Raw genomic sequence first — 16,646 nt, 5'->3', positions numbered from 1 at the left:
ATTTTCAGTTCTTCTTTGGGATCAATTACAGCCCCAAATCTGAAATAAGATTTTGATTGAGAATGTACTGAAATAACCTATACCTTCAATGACAGGTACAGCCACAGCGCAGAAGTTCAAGTGCGGCTTCAGTTTTTGACATGTGTCTTTTCAACTTTGGGATCACCAGATCATTTTAGTAAGTTCTTACTATATAGCAATTTATTAAAAAATAAAATGTCAATTTGCCGAAACTATGTAACAGAAATATCAGGGTTAAACCAGGTAAAAAAAACAAGGGAAGAACCAGAATGGCGCCATAAGGAAACTGCTCCTTTCTTTAAAGGCAATGAAAAACTAATGCTGAAAATGTGAGTAGGCAAGCTATGTAAAAGATGTGTAGCCCTTTAGTGCTTTCAGGGCTGTTCCAGGTGGGTGTGATTTGGGGGACTAAAGACACCATTTCAATCCAGACAGTAATACAGGTCAAGCAAGTAGACAGAGGTGGGCTTGGGATCAGGTTGTCTTGCCGTGTTTACTTTGGGCAGGGCTTAGGGGAAAAGAAACTAGTTGCCTTTTTACCAGGATTTTGTCATATGTTGTTTTGAATCTCTAGGGTTGAGTCTGGAACAAGTAGACATACTATGGCACTGTTTGGTAGAAGATTCTGAATGCTATGACGATGCTCTACACTGGTTCTTAAACCAAGTACGAAGTAAAGACCAACATGCCATGGGAATGGAAACTTACAAACATCTTTTTTTAGAAAAGGTAGAAGGAAAATCTTTTCTGTTTAAAAACAAGGCTGATGCTTTTCTTTCTATCCTAATCAAAACATGCTTTTCTTTTATTAGATGCCTCAGCTAAAGCCCGAAACCATTAGTATGACTGGATTAAACTTGTTTCAGCATTTATGTAATTTGGCTCGATTGGCTACTAGTGCATATGATGGCGGTTCAAACTCTGAGGTAAGCACGAGTATTAAGTTTCTACTTCTTTCAAGATCTGCACAACTCTTCAGCTATTCAAGAAATAGATTTTAGTGTATTCAGTGAATGCTTGCAAACAGTACTGTTCAAGAGATGCAATGTGACCTGAGGTTCTTTTGTAAGGTTTGCCATCCTGCAAATATATAAACACCTTCTTATTTGACAAGGGAATTATAACGATCAAAGGTCTTGAGATTGTCAGTTACATCTCTGTGGACTAGGAATGCTGCTGTTTCTTGTTGGAGGGAAAATAGTTTGTATAACTTTGGTATGAAACTGGCTGAAGTTGTATCCTGCTTACGCAAGAGTTGAAATGTTGGTAGCAGACTCTTGATCTTTGAACAAAACAGGACTGCTCAGTTGAGTTGAGATTTTTTTCCTACTCAGTCCTGTTAATTGAAGGCAAGGATTCTGAAGTAGGGGAAGTGGAGCGGCAGCAGGCTAAGGAAGTTAAATTCAAAAAAATCCAAAAATGTGAATTAGTTTTGCTGTGCCTGAGGGTCAGGCTACAATCCATTGCTTGAGAAGCCACATTGAACTACTAGTCACAGCTGCAGACTAGCTATGAAGAGAATGGTTGGACTTGTCAGAAGTTTCTTGAGTTCTCAAAAGGAGGGAATGGGTAGGATTATAGTGAGATTTTAAACATCAGATCAGTTGTATCTGTGAGAGCTCATGCGGTCCCAGCAGGTAGAATGGTGGAAAACTTCACTTCAAGTCTCATCTCAATCCCAGTTGTAATGGAAAAGGTTGGTTTTGAATCCTTTTATAGTGTGTAATTGACACAGTGGCCTGGTTTGGATGTAATACTAAATCATGATTTAGCCCATTGGTGGGGAGAACCTCTTCTCCCATGCATGTAAGGTGATCTCAGGTGGACTTTGACCTCTACTTTGTTGTTGAAGGCAGAATAGCACTGCTGTATTTTTTCAGAGTCTTCAAGCTTCCCCTTAGACTCAAGGAAAAGTTCTATTCTGCCTGCACTGTGTGTGGCTGTGTTTATGCTCTCTGCTAACTTCCGTGAATCGGGGCTGTTGTTCAGTGAAACGGCATCTCCTGGTATCTTTGTGTGGCTCAGTGCATCAGTCGCTACCTTCATGATTAGTACTTGGGTACTAATAATAATATTTGGGTGGTCAATCAAACAAAAGAAATAACTAGTTTCTCATTTCTTTTTTTCAGTTGTGTGGTATGGACCAGTTCTGGGGTATTGCTTTAAGAGCACAGTCTGGAGATGTGAGCCGTGCAGCCATACAGTATATTAACTCCTATTATATTAATGGTATGAGAATTCAGTTTGTGGTATTATACTGTGCTCAGTCCAGTATTGCACATCAGTGATACTGTACATCATCATGTTTTTTCTTACGAGGACAGAATAAATTTCATCATGATTATGGGACATTTCCTTCTAAACCATATTTCAGGTAAAACGGGTCTGGAGAAAGAGCAAGAATTTATTAGCAAGTGTATGGAAAGCCTAATGATAGCATCCAGTAATCTTGAGCAAGATTCTCACTCCAGCCTCACCATTATTGAACGAGGACTCCTGATGCTAAAGACTCATTTAGAAGCTTTTAGGAGAAGGTAACTATATCAATGTTATTTTATTGAATAGAAACTTACTGTGTAAGGAGCAATGGCAGATAGCGCTGAAAGATATTAATGGGACCACACAGGGGACTTGCACTAGCTCTGTGGAATTTGTTTAAAAAATATTTTCTTTTATAGCACATGTTTTCCATTTATATAGTATCACCAGAATATCTTGGCATAAAATTCTATGAACACAAGTATCGGATATGACAGAGATCTGCATGATGATTAACATTAAATAGATTTTAATAAAATAATTAAAACATGGAGGAAAAAAAGGAAATGAAAAAATGGAAGTTTGATAACTATTTGTAAAGATATTAGCTTTACAGTTCATGTAAGAATTTACTCCATTTTGTAATGTAATAAAGACACTCCAGTTCTCAATAAACTTATTATCTTGTAAGAGGCAGAGGCAGACAACTACGTCTGGCAGCTTAATCATGTACAACCTATTCCAAATTCTTATTATCCATTCATGTATTGATTGTGGTTTATCCATTTCCCAGTTACAGTAGGGCCCCGCTTTTCGGCACTCCACTTTTTGGCATTCCGCTAATACGGTGGCGACAGCGGGGCGATCAACTGGAGAACGGGGAGCTCACACGCTATAGCTGATCGCTGTCAACTGGAGCACGACAGCTGGAGCTCCCCATGCTCCAGCTGATCAATCGCTCCAGCTGACAGCAATCAGCTATAGCATGCAAGCTCCCCACGCTCCAGCTGATAGTGCACTACAGCTGATTGCTGTCAGCTGGAGCACGGCGGCTAGAGCTCCCCGCACTCCAGCTGATCATGCGCTGCAGCTGATCGCTATCAGCTGGAGCACTGCAGCTGGAATACAGTAGGGCCCCGCTTTCAGGCGGTTTTTGCTTTTTGGCGGGGACCTGGAACATAACCTGCCATATGAGTGGGGCCCTACTGTACACCATATGATTAAGTCATGTGGGCTGCTGTTATCAGAGAACGACCCAAGAAAGTCCTCAACGGCAGAACAGGCAGAGGATAACAATGTGTATGTTACACCAGCTGTGAAGGTGGATGAAGGCTGCAGCAGATAAAGGACTTCCCATCGTCATGGTACCCATGCCATTGGATCAAAGCCTTTTTCTGTCAAGATTGTGTGTTGATCGTGGTGCACTGATCTCGCCACATAAAACAAATTCACGCACAGGTGTCTTCCATAACAAAAGTCGCATGGCGATTGACAAATGGCGACGGGGGCAGGACTGTGAAATCCAGAAGCCCCTAGTCACGGTTTGGTACATCGGTGGTGGATACAGATTCAGACGGATCCATTGTTAAAGACTGTATTTTGGAAGACAATCTTACTCGGTCACAAGTGATTGCCAAGAATAGAAGAAAAAGAAGAATGTTATCAAAATGATGGTGAATTTGCTATCTTCATAAAAATATTCAAAACAATCCTTTTGAGATAACAAAATAAATTTGTCAAAGGGATTCTTGAAAGCTCACAACCAGTGATATATTCTTGTTTCATTAAAATCAAGTGTCTTTGGTCAATTGTCATATTCATGCATATAATACATTTTTCTTTTGAACAGCTATCTCCGTGCCATATATCAAATTACTTCTGACATGCTCCTCAGTTTCAAATGCAGTTTGCCGTGTGGCATTGGGTGAACTACTGTTCAAATGAAACAAGACTGAATGCTCCCTTGGGCTCATGGACTTTGCTTCATGGTTATCTGGATCCTGGCCAGCATTTATAAAAGACTGGAAAGATTCAGAAATCCATGGAGTCTACGTCCCCTATATCTAGCCCCCAAAGTGAGCCTGAACAGGGAAGTCAAAAATGTTTCCAAGAAGAGTGTTCAGCTGTAACTTACACCAGCTGAACTGTTGAACAGCTTTTTGGAAACATTCACTGCCACTGATTTTCCTCATCGTTCATTATTTCTTCCTCAGATTTGCATATCATCTGAGACAATGGCAAATTGAGGGCACTGGCATCAGCAGTCATTTAAAAGCATTGAGTGACAAACAGTCATTGCCTCTCAGAATTGTTTGCCAGCCAGCTGGACTTCCAGACAAGGTACGCTCTAGGAAGTTGTTTGCCATAAGACCATTGTTTTACGTCCCTGTTTTTTCATTATTTTCAACTAAACTAATTTGTTATGCTTCAGATGACAATTGAAATGTATCCAAGTGATCAGGTAGCAGATCTAAGAGCTGAAGTTACGCATTGGTATGAGAATTTGCAGAAAGAACAGCTAAACCAACAGGCTCAGCTGCAAGAGTTTGGCCAAAGCAGTCGGAAAGGAGAGTTTCCAGGTATGTTTTAAAGCATGTTGACTTAACTTGGGCATTGCTTATTTACTCCCGATTTAGAGTACTTCTGAGGTAAATTCTACTACAGCAAATAGTATATACAGTGTGGATGCCCTTGTTTTTTTGTTTTTTGCAGAATTCAGTGTTCACGTAAGGTAAGGGGTTTTTTTGTTGAAAAGACTTCTCAAATATTTTTAACTAATTCATACTAATATTCACTAATAGGCAAAAAAAAAAACCTTGTGGTTTAAGAACGTACCTGTAGCCAACAGATATTTCTATCAAACTTGAAAAAGCAGGGAAATTGGACAGCTATAGTGAATGTACCAGGGAAGCAGGAGATGTGACCTCCTCTCTGAGATATTGTACTGCCCTACAAATTTGTTAAAATTCAAATACAATTTGGGTTGGTCTTTCACAGTCCAATCCACCTTCTGTGTAGCTTGGAAGAATTTGATAACATACCTCTGAGGAGGAGGAAGGGCAGGAGGAGGAAGGGGAGGGGGAGAGGGGAGCAGGCAAAATTTGATCATTTACATGCTTATTGAGTTCAGTGGGATTTACTCCTGTGCAGTCATGCTTAGCATATGTAAAACTGACCATGTGGGGGGGGGAGAGGAGAAGAGGGAGAGAGGGAGGGTTGGAGTGGGCAGGGGAGGAGAAAGAAGGGAGAGGGAAAGGAGGGGAACGGCAGGTCTGATTATTTGCATGCTTATTGAGTTAAATGTGATTTATTCCCATGCAGTCATGGTTAGGATAGGTAAAACTGACCTTGGGGAAGGGGGAGGGGAGAGGGGAGAGGATAGGAGGGGGCAGGAGGGCATGTTTGATAATTTGCATGCTTTTTGAGTTCAATGGGATTTACTCCTAAGGATAGGTGAAACTGGCTTGGGGGAGGAGCAGGGAGGGGGGAAGAGGGAGAGAGTGGAGGAGGAGAGTGGGAGGGGAGGGGAGGAGAGTGGGCAGGTGGGCACTGGGCAGAGGGGAAGCCCCTTTTCTTTCCAAAAGGAAAACATTGTGAACAGTATCATTGTTTTTCAGCGTTTTCCCCACCTCTTTATTCTACAGCAGGCACAGGAAGTCTCCCACCCAAATTTAAACCAAAGCTGTCACTGACCACATCTACACCAGACCTTTATTACACTTTAGACAGTCATGGCTTCTTCCAAAGAGTCATGGTGTCTCCCAAAGAATCCTGGGAAGTGGAGTTAGTGAAGGGTGCTGAGACTTGGTAGGAGACACCCTGTTCCTCTCATAGAGCTTCAATCAGAGCAGTGACTCTTAAACCACTCTGGCCACTAGATCTCTGTCAGGGGAATAGGAGTCTCTTCTCAGCACCCTTCACAAACTATACTTCCCAGGATTCTTTGGGGGAAGCAATGACTGTGTAAAGTGAAATAAAGGTCTGGCGTGGAGGTAGCCACCTCATTAGCCAACCCAAGCAGCTGTGAGTCCGGCTTTTAGAACACTGACAGTTGGTTCTTACTAAGCATGTCCAGGCTTATCATTGACTTTAATGTTAAATTTCTTAAATTAATTAAAAATCAGCTAGGTATTTTTTTAACTTTGAAACTGCAGAAGATGAAGGTCAGAGTACGGGGTAAGGTCAGTAATAGGATTACAGGTACTCTGTGAACATCGTTGATTTTTAATTTCAACAGATTATGAGAACACTAACAAAAACATCCAAAGGGGTCTGGTTTTTCTCTCCTTTTTTACACTTTGAAGTCTCTTGATTCTGACTATTTTGTGTATTGCCATGAAAATTTAGAGGGTTGTTAAGCAAGTGTTTCTGAGTTCAGGACTACAAGTTTTGTAAGATTTTGTTTTGAAATGATCTTATGGGAAGGATCAGAATGGCATGGGGAGTATTTTCAATTTAATATTGCGGAATGCGAAAAATCCACGCTGGCTATAGTATACAGCCACTGTTGTGGCTGTATAATTAATATATTAATACAAATATTACTGTGTTGGTTTGATAAAAGAAATAAGCTGAGTCCCAACCAGCATGAATAAAAAAAGGTTAATTTCAGAAAATAATCACACACACACACCCATTGCTTAATGGTCAAATAGTAAAGCAAGTTGTGTTTTCTTTTCAGGTGGTCTCATGGGACCTGTGAGAATGATCTCTTCTGGACATGAACTAACAACTGACTATGATGAAAAAACTCTTCATGAACTGGGATTTAAAGATATGCAGGTATTGAGAACCATATTAAAGAGGCCATATTATAGCATTTTGCATGGTTACATGGTAGTGATTTTCATTTGTACAGTGCCATCAGCGTGCATGCTGCTATACAGGGTCTCATAATCACCGCCCACCCCACCCAACCTCCCCAAAACCCACCAGACAGGTCTCAAGAAACCTACAGTGTAAAGTAGACAATGGGAGAAGTTTAGTTTCCTACTCCAGCTAATCTACATGTAAAAATAGAAATGCTACTCATACATAAATGAATGTTGCTGCTATTTTGTTTCCTTGGGAGAAAAGGCATGTTTCGAAGTAATGTAATTATGAACATAGTACTTAAAGATCCAAGCAGATTTTTTCCTATGTTTTCCAGATGTGGGTATTCAGGAGAGGATAGTATCCTCTCTTGAAATCTAAAGTCAGGATTAAATTTTGTTGGCCATCTAGATCCCAAGGAGGAGCAGTACAATTTTTAGACCATCAAACTGTTCACATCCTGGTGAAGCAATATAGTATTGGCTTTGTGCATACTAACTTCAGAGTTGATGGGGTACAGCTTTTCTTAGTGGCTCTGTTACGCTTTTAAATTGATCTCTTTATAATTACCAGTAACTATGATTTTTCATTGTACCTTCTCTGGTGTCCATGTTATCCTTTACTTTGCCACTTTTAAGATAATTGCCATCAAGGACCCTTTCTGGTGTACTGATTTATCCTTTGCCAGGTGACTGTTTTTCCCCAGGTAGCATGCCATCAGGTGGGTTATAGCGCTGCCTAGTGTTTGAAGGCAGGAATACGCAGTAGTCCAGACTTGAGCGGCTCCTTCCGGTCTTCACCCCAGTTGATTCCTACCTTTGTCCTAGGTTGTTCCTTACTGCCTTAGCTCTGCTAATTCTTGTCTACTAGTCCTTGTTTTGCAGTGAGCCCTGCAGAGTTGTGTTACAAGAATTAGCAGAGCTAGGGTAGTAAGGAACCACCTTGGACGAAGGCAGGAATGGACTGAAGTGAGGACTGGAAGGAGCAGCTCACGTCTTGACTCCTGTGTATTCCTGCCTTTAGACACAAGGCACACGATGGCATGTTACCTGGGAAAACCACCTTTCATGTGAGACCAGTGGTCCTCTACATCACAGATCAAGCAAAACCATAATAGTAGTATTAAAATGAAGGGCTTTTTTTTTTTAGCAAATGTGAAATGCAACTGAATAAAGAAAATAAACCACCAAAATGCCCAATCATCTTCTGAAAAGCTGTCTTACAAATATGCTAATTACAGTAATGATTACTATGCTTCTTTTTTAAAAACAAAAACAAAATCCTCATTTGTTACTTCAAGATGGTGTTTGTATCCTTGGGAGCTCCAAGGCGAGAACGAAAGGGAGAAGGTGTTCAGCTTCCAGCCTCCTGCTTACCACCTCCTCAGAAAGACAACATTCCAATGCTCTTACTTCTGCAAGAGCCTCATCTTACCACCCTCTTTGATTTGCTAGAGATGCTTGCCTCCTTTAAACCTCCTCCTGCAGAAGTGGCTATGGAAGATAGTGAGGTAATTAAGTTCTTATGTAAGAATATGAATTGTTGGAAACAGTATAATGTGGTGCTTCATAAAAAGGTGAGGTTGGCTTTTGCTGTGTTGTCTGCATCCCAGTGTTTTAGCCAGAGTGTGCAGTGTGCCATGATGTTGGCAGCCAAGGATCCGGCTATGAACTGAGAAGCATCTAATGTGGCATCTGTGATGAAGGCTGCTGTCTTAAGGAGCTTTAGCAGCGACTGTCTGATCTGCTCTGGGTCCTGGTCGGGATTATCCAAAAGCTTGTCCAGCCAGACCAGAACTGCCTTGGTGAAGGCTGAGGTGGTGTTGGCAGTTCTGAAGGAGATGGCATTTGCCTCATGAGCCCTCCCTATGGCATAGTCCAGTCAGTGCTCCGTGGGGTCCCTGAGGTCCCTCCTTGGGGAGGATGGATCTTGACACAAGGTTAAGGACTGGGTTGCCCATGGTCGGGACTTGTAGTAGCTCCATGAAGTCTGACTCGATGGTGTAGAACCTGTTAGCCTGTGCCCTTCTACTACAAGAATGTAGAGGTGTGCTCCATTCTGCTAGAGCGTTCTTGCGAACCAGGCCTGGCGTTGGTGCTGTAGTGTTGGGTAAGGGCTGCTCCTGCTTAAGGGGCCCCGCTTCCACTGAGGCACCCTTGTCTGTCCCTGGGTTCTTTGCTCCCAAGGCGACCCAAACTCTTTTCAGGAGAGGAAGGTAATTGGAGGTCTGAAAAAGCTGCTTTGGGGGTGGTCCCGGTGTCTCCGTCTCTGAGTATGTGCTCCACTCTGCCTCTGAGAGGTCCTGATCCAGTGAGGGATACCTTTTCCGTAGGGCTTCCCTCGTGGTCTGTCAATGCGTTGAAAGGACTTGGAGATAATTCCCCATCCTCGTCTGAGGAGTGTGGGGGCTCTGCTGTATGATTGGTCTTGTGCTTGGCCTTTTGCCTCCTAATGGTGCTAGTGTTGGTAGGCCGGTTGGATGTAGACACTTGTGTGGAGTTGGTGCCGCTGTCTAATGACCCAAATAGAGCTTCCTTGAGTCTCTCTCTATCAGCTGATCCAAGAACTCCAATGGGGCTCCCTGGCTCGAAGTTGACTGGCTCGATGATTGTGTGGAGCGGGCAGTTTGTGTTGGAAGTGGGGCAAGAGCAACTCCTGTTTTGTTCTTTTGTTTATGTTCCGGAAGGGAGATAGAGTTAGGGTCCTCCAGATGGCTAGGCTTGGCTACCTTTACCTGTGATGCTCTGACTGACTTCCTTCCATCGCAGACTGATATGTCTTAGGGAGTTTATCTGCCCCTCCTCCTTCCGCCCTTTCCCTCCTTGTCTTCTTCAACTGTCTGAGAGAAAGGAGACACCTTTGTCTCTGCTCTCTCTCTCTCTCCTGAGCCGTGAGGGAAACCCCCAAGTTAGTTAGTTAGAACTAGGTATGCCTTCGTATCTACTCTGCATTTCTATAGATAAAGTAGCTTTTTCTTATTTTACTAAGTCTTAAGTCTCAGTGATCTCAATGCAGGGTAAAAGCCTGCTACTTAGGTAAATACACACACTGACACACAAGCATCTCAGACCGTTGACAATCTCTGCTACTATCTATACAAACTTACATAACAGTTTGATGGGATATTCCACTGGACGTCATCTGAAGTCTTAGGGATAGCTGGGTTGGCTGCTTTCTGCCCTGTTGAACCTGGATCTTCAAGGAGTTGCTGTTCTTCCCACAGGGGTCCTTGCACCTGCTCCTCCTGGCCCGTGTACCTGGCCCTATGTGTGGCCTGGTCACATTGCCCCTTCTCTCGCAACTTCCTTGCCTTCTTGGGCCTGGGAGGCTCTGCCTGTGTCTTGTTGGCTGTCAAGGTCTGTGGGGCACTCTGAGTGAGGGAGGGCTCTGGACCACATTAAGTGTAGTTACCAGCTGACGAGCAGGGCTGTTAGGGGGTGTTTTGCTTTGCTGCCATATCTGTTGGCCATGAAGGCTTGCTCTGCCCGCTGCTGTGTTTGGCGAGGGAGGAGAGCATAAAGTACAGGCTGTAGCCATTAGCTGTCCTCTCTGGGGACTCTGCTCTGCCCGCTGCCGCGCTTGGTGAGGGAGGAGAGCATTTAAATCCAGGTTGCCAACAGGTGGGTGTCCTCTATGGGGTCTCTGTCCTTTCTGCAGCCTGTCCGAGGGTGAGGGAAGAAGAGAACACCCCCCCCCAAGGAGAGTGGTGCTAGTATTAGCAGTAATGATAGTAGTAGTAGTTATAATAATTAGGGAGGGCTGGGGGGCACTGTGGCTGCTGGCTCTCTAGGTGACATGGGGTAGAGGTCCCTGTGTGTCAGGAAAAAATCCCCTCCTGCAAGAAGCAGCAGGATAGAAGAGAGGATCGGCAGACCTGCTGCTAGAGCCACGCAGGTGGGGGAGGAAAAAAGAACCAGGAAGCAACAAAAAACGGAGAAATGCTTTTGTCTTTAAAGCTGATTATAGACCCCGATGAGGGGGCGCGATACTCGCACGGCCGCTAATCTCTGTGGACCTGCTCCTTACCACAGGAGCGCCAACTGCTGGCAAGGTGGGGGGGGAGCGGTTAGGTGGCAGCCGGCAGCAGATACCAAGTGTGGCAGGCTAAGGGAACAAAGTGTGGCTGGCTAAGGTAGTATGGGGGGGAAGAGTAAAGCCCGCCCACTGGGAAGGAGAAAAAATGCCCCGCTAAGGGGGAAGGGGATGACAAATAATGGTGGGCACTTTGTGCCAAGACAACCCAGTCAGGGTAAAATGGCGGTTGCGCCTCAGTGCTCTTGCTCCGCACCGTGGAAAAGGGGGGCAGAGAGCTAAGGAGTGGGCAAGATCCCTGAAGGGGAGAGGTGTCGTGGGGACTGAGGTGCCCAGAAGCGAGGGCGATGGAGCCCCGGGGGAGGGAGGGATGGAGAGAGAAATAGCCAACCCCCTGGCAAGAGAGAGACTGAAAGGAGAAGATTAATATATATAACAACTGCAAAAAGATAGAAGAGAGGAAGGTAAGAGAAAAACAGAAAAACATCTAGGAAAGTGGGAGTAAGGACTGAGACATCCGCCTTGGACCAGGACAAGAAATGAACTGAGCTCTGCAAGCCAGCAACACCTAGCTACTTCCTCAAAGCTGCAAGCTTCAGTGCATTTCCTCTCCTTGGACACTAGATGACTAGTACCCACGTGATGGACTGGCATCCAGTAAAATCACCTTTCAGGTGAGAACCAACAGTTCATTTTAAAGCCTGGGCACACAGTAACTTCATCATTGATGGAGTAAACATCATATTTCTGTAATACATTCCAATAGCCTTTTCAGCTTTGTTTATCGAATTAACTCTGGTGAGGCTTATATTGGTCTGGTTTGCACATAATGCTAACCCATGGTTTGATGTGCAGCCATGTTTTTTTGTTGCCATCTAAACAATGAGGAGGAGAGCCTGGCTGGGAGTCCAGAGTCTGTGAGTTCAAATCCCCGCTCGTGTCTCCTGGATGTCAAGGGCCAGCTAAAGATCACCCCCACAGTGAGTGGCTCAGGGGTTACATGCCCTGCCATCTGTGCAGCCGTGGGCAGGTGGCATCGTCCCAAGGAGCCCAGTTGCCCCCCAGCTGGCAGTTGCGAACAAGGAAGGGGCTGGCTTGTGCAGCTGTGGCAAGCTGAGCAGGCCCAAGCCAGCTGGGGAGGACTAGCCTCAGAGGGAGGCAATGGTAAACCTCCACTGAATACTGCTCACCATGAAATCCCTATTCATAGGGTAGCCATAAGTCAGGATCAACTTGAAGGCAGGTTATTTCCATTTTCAAACAATGGTTTGTTCTAATTGTGGTTTGGTGTTCATGTCTAACCTACAGCCTTTTTACTATGGTTTCTTTGGCTACCTCACCTCAGACACTCACCAGGTTACATAAAAACGAGGCAGGGGCAGTTGGAAAGTGAAACTAATTGCAAGGCTGAGCAATTCTTGCTGGTGCTTTTCCTGAAGAACCCCTCACTCTGGAACTCTGGCTGGCAACTGCCTCTTTCCCCCACTCATCTCCTCCATAGCAAGCACACACTCACAACCCAGACCATGGCTGTTCTGCAAGAAGAGGATAAAATTTAAAGGAACTGTTCAGCTGTCTTAACATCCATGCAGGACTGTATGTGAAAGCACTGGTTAAATGATACCCACCTACCCTGATTTGATAAGCTTACTTACCATAAAATAATTAACAAGGCATTGACATTTCACACAGTGAGGATGAGGATGATTAATCTGCCAAGAAAAAAGCCTGTTGCTCTGACTACAGGAAAGGTTAAGGATTTCTGTTCCCAAGCTCGCATTTGGCATGCCCGTGATGGGGTTAGGAGGAAAGGAAGCTGGCTTGACTTGGGCCATGCTGAAAGCTTGTGAGGCTTCCCTACCTGGTTTGTGCAACAGTCAGTGTTGAGTTGGTGACAAGGTGAGGTAATGCCGGTACTTGGGCACTGTGAAGGTGTTCGGGATATCAGATGGCTCGTGAAGGAGGGGCTAAGGAGACACAAGGCAAACTTTTGGAGAAACAACCCGTGATTTGTTTGCTCATCAGTAGGGCAATTTGTGGCTTGTTAAACAGCCACAGGTTAGCATTATGCATGAATGCAATCTTGCATTTCTGGCTGTAAATACCATTTACTATTTCGTTAGATTGCCTTATTGATGACTTGACATAAGATATTTTTGTGTGCCTGTCCAGAGTGCAAAATGTGAAGAACTTCATCTTCATGCGGAAAATCTGTCAAGGCGGGTTTGGGAGTTGTTGATGCTTTTGCCTACATGTCCCAATATGCTTCAGGCATTTCAGAATATTTCAGATGAACAGGTGAGTGAAGAATCAGTCCTTAAAGATTTGCATCTATCAACACAGGAGGCTGCATCATAATTTTGGTATTGGGTGTTGAAATGACTGTGTTGGCATGCCTTCTGTGTGACGATCCATTTAGGTATAGTGTTGACAAGAAAGAATCAGAAACATACCTAGGAGTGTGTCAACTTGTTACTGTACAGATCAGCTCAAGTGAAAATTCATTTGGGTGGACATGTGAATTCATTCACCTTTTACACACAGTGTGGCATCAGGTTGTGATCTGTACAGTAGTGCAGCAGTGATGTCTACTGCACTTTAGGGGTGTTGTGCATAATGAATTACTCTGGCCCAGATAGAAACTCTATAAATGTTTACTTATTTATTTATTTGATTTATATCCTGTCCTTCCTCCCAGTAACTTCTACCTCTTTAGCGTTTTCCTCTTTAAAGTTCATGTTAGCCTCTGGGTCTACCTAAAACTGAACCAGGAGCCACTGGTGATCCCTAGACCACAGCCTAAGAATCACTGAATCGTGCTGTCAGCACCAGTATTTCACAATTTGAAATGTTATTAAACTTCGTAACCGTATCATTAGCCATAGTTACTTATGACTATAATTTATTTACGACTGTGATTATTAACATGAGAACTTGTGGACATTCAATGTTGGAAGATTCAGGACAGACAAAAAGGAATTACTTTTTCACACAGCGCATAGTTAAACTATGGAATTTGCTCCCACAAGATGCAGTGACGGCTGCCAACATGGATGGATTTAAAAGAGGAATGGACAAATTATGGAGGAAAAGGCCATCAGTGGCTATCGGCCATGATGGCAATGCTCTGCCTGCATAGGTGGGAGTAGTATACTTCCAAATACCAGTTGCTGGAAACCACAGGAGGGGAGAGTGCTCTTTGTACTCAGGTCCTGCTTGTGAGTTTCCCATGGGCAACTGGTTGACCACTGTGAGAACAGGATGCTGGACATTAGAAGGAACTTCTTGACAGTAAGGGCAGTTCAGCAATGGAACCGACTGCCTAGGGAGGTGGTGGGATCCCCTTCGCTGGATGTCTTCAAGCAGAGGCTGGACAGCTATCTGCGGGAGATGCTGTAGCTGTGGATTTCCTGCTGTGAGCAGGGGGTTGGACTAGATGGCCTACAAGGCCCCTTCCAACTCTATGATTCTATGACTAGGCGGGCCATTGGCCTGATCCAGCAGGCTCTTCTTATGTTCTTATGTCAACCTTTTTAACCTGATGTGTTGGTGTTGTTTATTTCCTCGCTTACAAGTTAAACTCCTTTGATTTTTTTTAAAAGGGCAATGATGGATTCAATTGGAAAGATCTTTTGAGAATAAAAAGTGCCCATAAACTTTTGTACGCCCTTGAAATCATTGAAGCTCTTGGAAAACCCAACAGACGAATAAGGCGGGAATCCACGGTAGTGTCATTTTTGTTTCAAAATTCTACTTCTTATGCATAGCATGACGTGCCTTTTAAAATATGTGTATCTTTTATAATAAGTATGTTCTTGTTGTTACCCTTAGGGAAGTTACAGTGATCTGTATCCAGATTCTGATGACTCGAGTGAAGATCAAATAGAAAATAGTAAAAACACATGGAGCTGCAAGGTTTGATTCTACTATACTAATATGCTACCCTGGTGACGATATCATGTATATAATCCTTATTCTGTTGGAAGTTAGTGGGGCATTTTGAATTTACATCGACAAAGTCACAGTTTCAAGGCAGAAAGATCTGCCATGCTGCAAATGAGCATCTTGCTCGCTGGAACCATGGTTTCATAGTCAGTAATGTGAAGGATCCAGTCCATGAGGTATTTTACAAGTTAACCCAGAATATGTTGTTTGAGCAAGATAGGAGAGGACTATTCCTCTTCAGACAGCGTGTGTTTGTATCAAGGCAGGGGTTGTATTTTTGAAAGTATCCTTGTGCAAAATAGGTTGTTTTTCTTGAGATAGTAAAAAGATGTTCCTTGATGTGTGTGCACTTGTGTCCTGCTACACAAATGATTATTATTTTTTGCTGCCTTTACTTATTGTTTACAGTTTGTTGCTTCTGGAGGGCTTCAACAGCTCCTGGAAATCTTTAACTCTGGGATTCTAGAGCCTAAAGAGCAGGAATCATGGACTGTGGTAGGAGACTGTTCATTATTATAGCCTTTCAGTAATCATAGCTTGCTAAGTCTTACTCATAAGATGGTTACCATGACACAGGCATTCTGCTGTTGGAAGCTTGTTTCCCTCTGTCAGCCATTATCTGCCCATGGAGTGTGTTGTCAGAGCTCCTCTGCTTGGAAGGCACCCCTTATTAATTTCAGTTGCAGGTATAGCTTTGTGTACATGGAAGGGAATGTATGTACGGAGCTGCTTCCCTCTGTTGCAGTGAACACAGGAAGCCAGTATGCTGAGGAGCTCTGGGAAGTATGCATTGCAATGCATATAGGAATCTGAGTTGTGGAAATTTCTACAGTGTTTTGGTAATGCTGTTTTTAAAATGTCCTGCTGTTAGCTGAACACATTGCAAAGGTAAATCAAGTTAATGCTGGATTTTCTTATTTGCAGTGGCTACTAGACTGCCTTGCATGCTTGCTGAAGTTGATATGCCAGTTTGCGGTGGATCCTTCGGATTTGGATTTGGCTTATCATGATGTCTTTGCCTGGTCGGGAGTAGCGGAGAGCCACAGGAAAAGAACTTGGCCAGGGAAATCACGTAAGACTGCTGGAGATCACACAAAGGGCCTTCATATACCCCGCCTCACTGAGGTGAGAAATGGTGTAACTCCAGGAAATTTCAGCACAGCTTTTTTTAACTTCAGGCAGATTTTCTTTTGTCTCATCCCAATACTGACTGAGTCGTGGATTGTGACTTTGTGACTTCCATTCCCAAGACCTCCATTATGAAAGCACATACATGCTTGCAGACACAAGCATACAAACAGATTCCGGTTTTTTGGAGACTCCATAGCATAGCTGAGGGGGGGGGGGGAGGAGAATTTTTGACAGGGCTTGGATTACAATATTAAATTTTTTTAAAGGGTTTTTTCTTACCCGTCCCTATCCAGTAGTCCAAATGCTAGGGTGCTGTCCTACTCCTTGCATACTTTGTGTGCAGAAGGCTCCACTTTTAATTCCTGGCATCTCCAATTTTAGTTTTTTAAAAATGAGGCAGCAGGTGAAGGCAAAGACTGCCATTCAGAGTAATAACACTGTCTTAG

General features: G+C 43.7%; 1 protein-coding gene across 3 annotated transcripts in view; it reads left to right on the top strand.

The window, feature by feature from the left end:
• USP34 (ubiquitin specific peptidase 34) overlaps window positions 1–16,646 on the top strand; it is a 192,519-nt gene that overhangs the window by 98,799 nt on the left and 77,074 nt on the right. For all 3 annotated transcript variants that reach the window (XM_061625788.1, XM_061625787.1, XM_061625789.1), the window contains 14 exons: window positions 96–178; window positions 596–750; window positions 834–947; window positions 2,151–2,250; window positions 2,396–2,555; window positions 4,494–4,620; window positions 4,712–4,859; window positions 6,962–7,062; window positions 8,393–8,602; window positions 13,297–13,422; window positions 14,727–14,849; window positions 14,956–15,039; window positions 15,478–15,564; window positions 15,994–16,194. In XM_061625788.1, the coding sequence (XP_061481772.1) occupies window positions 96–178; window positions 596–750; window positions 834–947; window positions 2,151–2,250; window positions 2,396–2,555; window positions 4,494–4,620; window positions 4,712–4,859; window positions 6,962–7,062; window positions 8,393–8,602; window positions 13,297–13,422; window positions 14,727–14,849; window positions 14,956–15,039; window positions 15,478–15,564; window positions 15,994–16,194 (1,819 nt within the window). The remainder of the gene's footprint in view (window positions 1–95; window positions 179–595; window positions 751–833; window positions 948–2,150; window positions 2,251–2,395; window positions 2,556–4,493; window positions 4,621–4,711; window positions 4,860–6,961; window positions 7,063–8,392; window positions 8,603–13,296; window positions 13,423–14,726; window positions 14,850–14,955; window positions 15,040–15,477; window positions 15,565–15,993; window positions 16,195–16,646) is intronic.

The sequence above is a fragment of the Rhineura floridana genome, chromosome 4 (genome assembly GCF_030035675.1).
Source record: "Rhineura floridana isolate rRhiFlo1 chromosome 4, rRhiFlo1.hap2, whole genome shotgun sequence".
Taxonomy (NCBI): Eukaryota; Metazoa; Chordata; class Lepidosauria; order Squamata; family Rhineuridae; genus Rhineura; species Rhineura floridana.
This window is presented reverse-complemented; position numbering and strand designations above follow the sequence as displayed.